The sequence below is a fragment of the Bactrocera neohumeralis genome, unplaced genomic scaffold, assembly GCF_024586455.1.
Source record: "Bactrocera neohumeralis isolate Rockhampton unplaced genomic scaffold, APGP_CSIRO_Bneo_wtdbg2-racon-allhic-juicebox.fasta_v2 cluster09, whole genome shotgun sequence".
Taxonomy (NCBI): Eukaryota; Metazoa; Arthropoda; class Insecta; order Diptera; family Tephritidae; genus Bactrocera; species Bactrocera neohumeralis.
Genome location: NW_026089622.1, coordinates 27,395,218 through 27,405,039, shown reverse-complemented (window position 1 = coordinate 27,405,039; position 9,822 = coordinate 27,395,218). Strand labels below are relative to the sequence as shown.

The 9,822-nt window shown below is 36.8% G+C and overlaps 1 protein-coding gene across 2 annotated transcripts; it reads right to left on the bottom strand.

Annotated features, from left to right (window-relative positions):
• Positions 1–3,719: 3,719 nt before the first annotated feature.
• Positions 3,720–7,754, bottom strand: LOC126764124 (uncharacterized). Of its 2 annotated transcripts, XM_050481924.1 has the most exons (7): positions 7,342–7,754; positions 5,262–5,328; positions 5,106–5,195; positions 4,935–5,035; positions 4,654–4,866; positions 4,433–4,589; positions 3,720–4,357 (listed from the first exon to the last, which is right to left on the bottom strand). In XM_050481924.1, exons 2-7 carry the CDS (start codon positions 5,326–5,328, stop codon positions 4,242–4,244), a joined length of 744 nt encoding a protein of 247 aa, XP_050337881.1. In that variant the 5' UTR covers positions 7,342–7,754; the 3' UTR covers positions 3,720–4,241. The 2 variants fall into 2 exon arrangements, 1 of the variants encoding a protein (XP_050337881.1); XR_007667823.1 differs by lacking the exons at positions 3,720–4,357; positions 4,433–4,589; positions 4,654–4,866; positions 7,342–7,754 and having other exon boundaries at positions 5,031–5,195; positions 5,262–6,543.
• Between the last annotated feature and the right edge of the window lie 2,068 nt (positions 7,755–9,822).

Sequence of the window (9,822 nt, the reverse complement as noted above, 5' to 3'; positions counted from 1 at the left end):
CAATGTTACAGCTAGTGGACTTCCTGCAGAATCCACCAGAGACCGACAAGTACGCGATGCTGAAGGACGAGATATTCAACTCGATGATAAAAAACCTACCCAGCTCCTGCGCCAGCTCAGAATTCTCATTGGCGACAGGGCCTCAGAGGACTAACTGCGTATAAAATGGTTGGCATTGTTACCACCATCAACCAGCCGGTGTCTCAAGCTACTCAAAGATGCCCCTCTAAATGAGCTTGCTGAAGTTGCAGACGAGCTAATGGAAAACCAGGCTGGCCATTCCGTAATGGCTACACATCACCAGCCTGCCCAGGCAGCACACAGGGGCGACAAATTCGAAAATTCTCTGCTCACCAGCATGGCGAAGGACTTGTTAGGCCTTAAACTTGCCATAGCCGACCTTGTGACCTGTATCAAGGACCAGGGAATTACTCGAGATCGACCCCAACTTGCATCTGGCCGTTTTCATCATCAAAGGAAGAGCCAGCCTAAGACAAGAAGAAGTTCTGCTATTATCACCGTCTCTATGGGTCCAGAGCCAAAAAGTGCGAGCGTCCTGCACCTTCGATTCATCGGCGGAAAACTAACTTTGCTGTCGACCATCAAGCGGCCGGCGACAGCATAGAGGCTAACACACCACCAACCAGAGAGCATCGCCTTCACATTCATGATCGCACAACAACCATGAGATTTCTTGTCGATTCTGGATCAGTGATCTCTTTCATGCCCAAGTTCGCCATCACTCACACGCTCAAGGAAGATGGTCTGACTCTCTTCGCAGACAACGGGACCGTTATCCGAACCTACGGTAGAAAAGTCATCACCCTTGATTTCAATCTTCGCCGTACATTTAATTGGTATTTTATAATCGCAGATGTTAAATCAGCCATTCAGGGTGCAGACTTCCTGGTCCACTTTGCATTGCTCCTAGATCTCAAAGGACCATGTCTCATCGATACAACCTCGTCATGCACAACTCAGGGCACACTATCTGAGGCCACGGTACACAGAATTTCAACAATCGACCGCTCAATCTGTCCTGGTGCACATGACGCCAAATACCTGCGATTACTCAACCAATTCATCGACATAACTCATCTCAGCACCAATTCTGTCACAGCCACTGACAGTCAAGTTGCTCATCACATTGAGACAACTGGGCCACCAGTATTTGAGCGCCCACGACGTCTCACCGGCGATAAACTACAAATAGCTAAAGATGACTTTGACCTCCTGCTACATCATGGCGTGATCCGTCCATCGAGCAGCTCATGGGCCAGCCCTATCCATATGGTGCCAAAGAAAACTGGTGGATGGCGCACCACAGGTGACTATCAAAAACTAAACGCAAATACAGTTCCAGATCGATATCCAGTCCCTCATGGGGATGACATTCTCCAGCGTCTCAACGGATCCACCGTTTTCTCCACTATCGACTTAGTCAGGGCTTACCACCAGATACCCATGGCCAAGTCAGACATTGCCAAAACCGCTGTAACCACTCCTTTTGGACTTTTTGAATTTCTAGGTATGCCACCCGGACTACGCAATGCCACGCAGGCTTTTCAAAGACATATGGACAACATCCTCAGAGATTTAGACTTGGTGGGCTGCTTCATAGACGATCTGATTGTCTATTGTCAGTCCCACGAACAGCACCTACGACATCTCACCACCATCTTTGAAGTCTTTCGTACACATCATCTCACCATCAATCCAAAGAAGTGCCAATTTGGCAAGTCTGAATTCATCTACCTGGGGTACACCATCAACAAAGACGGCTACACTCCACCCGCCGAACGCACGCAAGCAATCGCCGATTACGTCGTTTCCTGGGGATCGTCAACTGCTACCGGCGAGCGATTCCTCAAGCGGCCCAGATACAATCACCACTGACGGACTTTCTCAAACATGCCAAGAAGAAGGACAACACTAAAATCCAGTGGACACCTTTTGCAGATAAAGCCTGGCAAGACTGCAAGAAAAGTGTCATCCAAGCCACGCGCCTGGCTTTCCTCGCACCAAACGCCATCCTCTCATTGAGATCCGTCGCATCGGATACAGCCATTGGGGGCGTTCTTGAACAGCGACACAAGGACTCATGGCAACCACTGGTCTTTTTCTCCCGCAAGCTCAGTCCAGCAGAGACCAGATACTCCACGTACGATCGTGAACTTCTGGCCATCTTTCCTGCCATCAAGTTTTTCAAGCACATTCTCGAGGGAAGAAACTTCAGCATCTTCACCGACCACAAGCACTCCGAACCTGCTGAAATGCTTTTCGGGACTACACTGCGTATACCCGGTGATTTCTTTGTAACAGCAAGCACACCAGCTGATCCACAAACATTCGTGAGGAAATACAGGCAAATCATCCAAGCAATCAGGCCAACACAAACAGCTCATCACACCAAACACAAGCTGTTCCTACTCAAAAACCTTGACACGTACACCCACGTCTTCAAGAGAGTAGACTCCATCAAGAACCTCTGGAACAACCGTACATTGGCCCCCATGAAGTCATCCAGCGTGTAGACGAAAAAACCTACATCATCAGGATCAATGGGGCAGACAAAACAGTCTCAATCGACATGCTGAAGCCAGCATACATTGAGTTAACAGACAACTCACAACCCACACCACCCAACCCAACACAAAACAATTCATGCCTTTCTCTTTTAGACCAAGTCACTGGGAGGGGAGTGGATGTGGCGGCTACGCCACGCCAGTCCACAGCTGATTTCACCGACAACACTCATTTACCGTCTCAGTCCAACGAGTCTCACTCACCAGCCACTACGCGGCGTGACGATTCAATGAGTCGGCCATTACGACACCGTAGAAAGGAGACACTCCAGCCACACACAGACGACTCACTCACTTCTACTTCAACCACTAAAGGGAACGGACCACACGTATAGCGCTCCGCCGTACTTACATCCAAATTAGTCATTCAAACACAATAACGCAAAAATAACTATTTTAGAATAAAATATTGTAATAAATATAGTGAGATTCTTAATAAATAGACAATTATATGATAATTCAGAACACGATTATACCATACATATTACATTTTTATTTTTAACAGCACAATTTTTGATTGTGGCACATAACCGGGATTGACTGTATTTGTCAAGGAATGTGAAAAATATTTTGTAATTCTGAAATATTTTTACGCACCTGCGTCGTTATGTATGCAAGCTCACACACAAACATACATATTTACGCTGGTTTGTAGGCGAAGGTATACAGCGGCAAGGGAAGCGGTGACAATTGTTTGATTTTTTTCGGTACAGCTCGGATTTTCTACCAACACATTGACTTTTTGACAAAACGTGAAGTTCGGCCAATGGTTGTCCGTGGTACAAACTTTGCACGGAGTTTATGTATGAAATAATAGGAAATTTGTGTGTAGACAAATTTACAAACATTATGCGAATGATTCTTTCAAATTTGTTTACATGTACACATATTTATATGCATATGACATGGTCTTTTAAGATGTTATCAAAACTTCTAATGCCCAAAGCAAATATGTAAATACATACATATATAAATATATAACCTAACAAACCTACATGAATTATAATTATATCAATTAAATATTTAAGTAATAATACAAACTTTACACTTTATTATACATTTCGACAGATTTAATGGAATTAATCATTAAATAGGTCAAATTGCACATACATACATACATACATACTACCCAGTTAGAACAGTGACGGTCATGTTACCTAGTGACATGCCGGTAACGCGTGCAGGTTTAATTGTCACACTTTCCTATCACGTTCTTAAGGGCGAATCAAAAAACCTCCCAAAACTTTTGTATACATGTGATTTTTTATCACCTTCTTGAGCACACATTTTCTGCTACAATAAAACTATATCCTCACTACTCACACTTTAGTTAAATTTAAGGCAAACGGGGAAAACTGGTTCCAGGAAAGCGCGACGCTGCCTGCTATACTAGCCTAGTGGTTAAACGCACGGCTTGGTATTCCGTGAGACTCGAGTTCGAATCTCAAAATAAAAGATTTTTTTTTTTTTTTAATTTTTAATTTTTTTTCAAATCATTTTTAACAAAAATTACATTAAAGTTTAAATTAAAATAAATATTTCATTATTAATTCAATTCCTGCTTTGCAATGCTTTCTTAAAATCTAGTATGTATTAAAATAATTATTTTTAATATATCAGAAATGCATGTAACTTTTTATTAAATATTTAAAGGGTTCACTCCTCAGTTTTCCTCTTCCTATAAATTCTTTGTTTGTGCCTATGGTGGCTCATTTCAATGGCTTTTCGAACTTGTTTTTCGAACATTGCCAATCCATACGTTATGAATGAATCTATAAAAAACATAATGAAAATTACAAATTAAAACAAATAATTGTAAGTAAAATTAAATAAAAAACAGAATTTACCGTATAAAATGTTGGAAACCAGCAGGAATTTGGAGAGAGGTTGCTTCCCACCCCTACCGTCCCAGTTACATAAATAAAGTAGTTCATCAGTGTACAGACTTCGCAACACATCATGTACACTATCTGAAGTACCTTTTATCCTCAAAACGAATTGTTTCTGTAAATAAAAATAGTATGTAAAAACTGAATTGTTTATTGAAAAAAGTTTATATATTACTTACCGTTGTAGCAGCAAATTCGTCGCATTTCAATTTTTCGTCCATTTCCAAAGCTGCAGCAAGCGTATTTAATGGTAGGGTGGAAGCAATTTCTGTTTGAACGTTGTCGACATCTTCACCAGTCATTCGGCATACCGATTGATGAATTTTGCGGATGAGGACCTTGCATTCACGAACCGTTTTTTGCTGCGCCATTTCTTCACTTTTATGAATAATCTGAAAAAGAAACAAAGAGACATGTAGAGAAAAATAATAATGTATGCATATAAAAACTGTTCACATACATTTTCTTTTAAATGCTTATCGATTTTAGTTTCCAAATCGCATACCCTCGTCGTCAAATTGTCAAGCTGTTTGGAAATAGTGGTTAAAATGTCAATAACCTCTGGAAAAAGGTTGGAAACATAATAAATTAAACAAATTTAAAGAAATAAATTATATGGATGTTAGATTACCGTTTCCTTCCACAGGTCGTTTTGAAATGCTGACCTCTGTATTGTAGCAACCAGACGTGTTAAACTTTTTACGCTTTAAATGTAATTGGTCTACAATAACAAAAACGTAACAATATATTGAAACGAAATTTTGTAAGTTTACATTTATTTACATACCTTTTGCGGGAGTTGAAGACGTTGTTGGACAATCCTCTAAGTCAATTTCGTCAAATATATTTTCCATCTAATTGAGAAATAAAAATTGGCAGTATCAAAGTTCTTTTCCAAAAATTTAAGAAAATGTAATAAAATGAGCCGAGAAAAATATATGTAAATACTTAAAAATCCTAATTTGAAAATTTATGAAATAAATGATGTAGAATGGGTATAAGGAGAAACTTTCCCTCATGTGGAATAGAGAAATATTTGTAAACTATATCGTCTTTTTTGATTTTAAATACCTTTTTATCTAATTCCTTCGCTACTAAAATACCTAAACCCGATGACGATTCTAAAGGTTCTTCAAAATAATTTTCAACATCTAAAAAACAATGTGCAGATACCATAACGCAACCAGATTCGTCTGACATAGTTATTACTTTTATGGGCCCTAATTTTTCACTAAAACAATAAGAATCTTTTTCCTTTTTAAAATCTATATTAAATAAATTAATTTTTAAAGTTTTGTTGGGTTCAATGTTTGTATTAGTTCTTTCATCAAGTCTTAAATGCAATTGCTGAAGGATTTTATTCGGTTTATTTATAAGTTTTTTTAAATATTGCATATGGTTTTCAAACTTATAGGCTGAAAACTGATCTAGAGGACCGAATTGCTTAGTGCAGTCAGTTAAATGCAGTAAACCATGCACGTTATAACTAACTAAATGGTCTCCGTATATATTCCCAAACAAATCAACGAATTCTTGTAATATTTGTTGGGCAACGTTAGCTTCAGTACTATATGATTTTTCACATGATAACAGCCTTATTCCTGCGTGCAATAATAAAAAATGGTAGTAATGGTCACTACTAATACAATCTTTTAGGACAAATATGCCTATATACAATAAAAACTGCCTAAACTCTGTCGCTTTCCAATTGCTGATTTCATCTAAACTTCTACATATCCTGCCAAACTCAGAAGGAACTAAACTAGAGAGAAAAGTTATTTTTTCGTTAATTTTGCTTACAGTTATATTCCCTTTTTTAATTAGTAATTGAAGCAACTTTTTACATACACCAAGATCTACAAGATGCATCGGGTCTAATGGAAATTGGGAGACCATATTGAAATTAGCTAATTCTAAAATGCTTTCTCTAAATTTAAATGGATTAATATGATGTGATTTATCAATTCTATTTTTAAAAGACAAGTCAGTTCTTAATTGATTAACTCGTTTTGAAAAACAAACTCTTCTCTCTTTGTATTCTCCGATTTGATCGCATTTCGAACAGCTGTTTTTCCAGTGTGCGATTGCACACCTGTGACAAAAGCTCGAGCGGGAGAATCACAGCAAAATAAACGAATGTTAAATTTCTTTTTAACGGAAGAAGAACCTACCTGAAGACCGTTTTCTTTTAAATAAGCTACTTCTTCACAAAAGTCTTTTAAGAAATCGTTAATATTCCAGGGTTTTTCTGTTCCAGAAAAACATGCTACTGTAAATGGCAATTCGTTTGGCAAATCAACGATGGACGCTAAAATTGGCCATAATACTTTATTCGAATTTTTGAATAATCTAAGACCATCTATTCCTATATCAAGTACAACGCTATCTTTTATTTCAAGGTGAGGAAATGAATTTTCTCAAAATAATTTTGAATTCCTCTATATAAAAACGCGCCACTTGGAATGGTTTCAATATTAACCTTTTTTCTACTTGTACCTAATAGACTTTTTGCTGTTAAGGGCAAATCCACTAAACCTATTTTTCGCAAGGTTTGAAGCAAATCAGTCACTGTATTGTGGGACACTCTATTGCGTAAAGCCCAAGCTTTTATTTCTTTGCATTTATCATTTTTCACTACAATATTCACATTGTCACTATCACTATCAATGGTATCTTGGCTATCATAATCATTCAAAGATATATCTACGGAGCTCAATTCTTCCACATTTGAATCACTATCAGAATTCACATTAATATTACATATTTTGGCAAATTTGGAGGCACTGACATTAAAAGCCTTTTTTTCTCGGCTCATGTAAGCACTAAATGTATTTTTTTTCATATTAAAATGTACTCCGTTTACTCACCTTTTCAAATTATATATGTACCACTTTTATAATCACGTTTTTAATCACTTTTTTCATCAAATATAACCCAATTTAATTTGAATACAAATTTTTCACAATTTAACACGCGTGCCGAATTTCTTTTTCTTTGAATTCGAATTTTCGCAACGAATAAACGAATGTAAACAATCATGTTATCATGTTGTATACTTTTACATGCATCGTTTTCCATAAACAGTGGCAAGTCCAAAATCAGTTTGTCTTCTTTTGTTTTGTTTTTATAGAAAAGATGTTGTGTGAAGAGCTTGTAATATAAAACAATCAAAAGGCACAGCGGATAGACTCTTTACGCAATTAAATGATTTGTGAGGGTGTGTTAGTAATAAGTAAAAATTGTGTAAATGTGTGGGAGTTTCGGTCACGCAGGTTTTGCTGGGTAATGAGCTTTGTTATCAAATATATGGAGAATATATACACTGGTACACAGTGGTTTTGTTGCCCTGGATATGAGACTAATTTTAGATATATTTATGTTCACAATTCACGAAACTATCAATGATTTTGTAAGAATTGCTCTCAATTTTTTTAAAATCTTTATTTTCATTTTAATTCAAAAAAATCGGAAAACAAGAAATAAAATGACATAAATGTTGAAAATATTAGTTTTATTTTGAAAGATTAACAAACATTGAAGTAAATAGAGAAAAAAATGTTAAAAACTTATACTATATTCCCTTAAAATGCCTTTTATTAGCTTTTTTTTATAATTCTTCTTTGGACAATCTCTTTTTAAACACCAACAGTAATCTGCCATCATGTGACAATCCCAGCGACCCTGATACCGTTCTTCCATCACTTTTAGATCCTGGTGGAACCGCTCTCCCTGTTCTTCCCTATAATTCCCTAAATTATCCGGGAATTTATCTAGATGATTGCGAAGATAGTGTAACTTTATACTCATATTTGCTCCTAGAGTCTGAAAATTTGTCAGCATATTTTGCACAATTGTTTCATAATTTGGTGCTTTATGATTACCTAGGAAATTTTTGACTACCAATACAAAACTTTCCCAAGCTTTACCTTCCGGAACAGTCATGACTTTGATAAAATCTGAGTCTTTCATCATTAGCCGTATTTGAGGACCATCAAATATTCCACCTTTTAACTTTTCTATACTAAGCTTAGGAAATTTTCTACAAATGTAATTAAAACAGTCTCCGTCTTTGTCTTATGCTTTTACAAATTGCTTGATCATTCCTAACTTAATATGTAATGGTGGGAGTATGATTTTGTCTCTGCTTACCAATGGCTCTCTGATTACATTGGCTTTACCGACATTAAAAGAATCTCTCACAGGCCAAACATCTTGATTCCAATGATGTTGCTTTGCTCTACTGTCCCACATACAAATAAAGCACGGGTATTTCGTGTATCCACTCTGTTGACCGAGTAAAAAATTAACCATTTTCAAATCTACACAGATCGGCCACTGATGTTGTATTTACTTTTTTCTAAAACTAATTTTACATTCTCATACTCCTCTTTGAAATTTGTTGAATGGGCGATTGGAATAGATGCAAATTTATTACCATTGTACAGTAAAACGTATTTCAAACTTCTTTTAGAACCGTCAATGAAAAGTCGCCACTCAGTAGGTTTATATTCTGTTAAACCCATGTCTAAAAGTAATTTCGCGATATCATTACAGTACACCAGACCTTCAGCTTCACTAAAAAATTGCAATAACTCTTTTTCTCGTGTCCTCTATGTCGTAATTGTCACTGTTGGGGCCAATAAATTTTTTTCTTTCAATCTTGAGGCTAACAATTCTGATTCTTGTTTTGATAAATGGAGATCACGTATTAAGTCACTGAGTTTATGTTGAGAAAATAACTTGGGCGTAGATGTTTCACCTTCCACTTGTAGACTGTCCAGATTTCTGTGAATTTGGTAACATCATTGTTTCTGAGGGCATTCGAATTTCTTTTGAAACGTAAATAGGCCGAGGAAGATTTTCACTGTGTAGTATAGGAAATTTTGTAGATTGTAAATCTGGATATCTCCAGGTTTGATTGCGATTAAAACCTTTAGCATCAACAACGCAAAAGTAACAACCATCGAAATGATTTGTAGGCTCCATCCAGATCATCGGAATACCAAAGTCTAATCCAGAACGTTCTCCTTTTTTCCATAACCGTAAAGACTCAACGCATAACTTACAAACTTTATGAGGAACCCATGGTTTTTCTAGTTTGTCCATTTTAAAACCGAAGTATTCAGTGTAAGCCTCCTTAACAAAGTCTGTGATGTTTCGTTGTTGTTTTTTTGTTAAATAAACACCGCAAATATAACAGAACAAATCAGTACTATATTTACACTTTCTTTTTGACGAACTCATATTTTAAAAGACAAAACAAATATATATTTAAATATGTGCAGTGATTGAAACGAAATATTAACTTAGCAGAACTTATTTAGATTCACGTAGAGGTACTTCGTATT

What these genes read in the sequence shown, in the direction of transcription:
- LOC126764124 (XM_050481924.1), bottom strand. Translation starts at nt 5,328, where the DNA reads ATGGAAAATATATTTGACGAAATTGACTTAGAGGATTGTCCAACAACG. An exon ending in ATAAGCATTTAAAAGAAAAT is followed by an intron (nt 4,867 to 4,934) that starts GTATGTGAACAG and finishes TTTCTTTTTCAG; the next exon opens with ATTATTCATAAAAGTGAAGA. An exon ending in GGTTTCCAACATTTTATACG is followed by an intron (nt 4,358 to 4,432) that starts GTAAATTCTGTT and finishes TGTTTTTTATAG; the next exon opens with ATTCATTCATAACGTATGGA.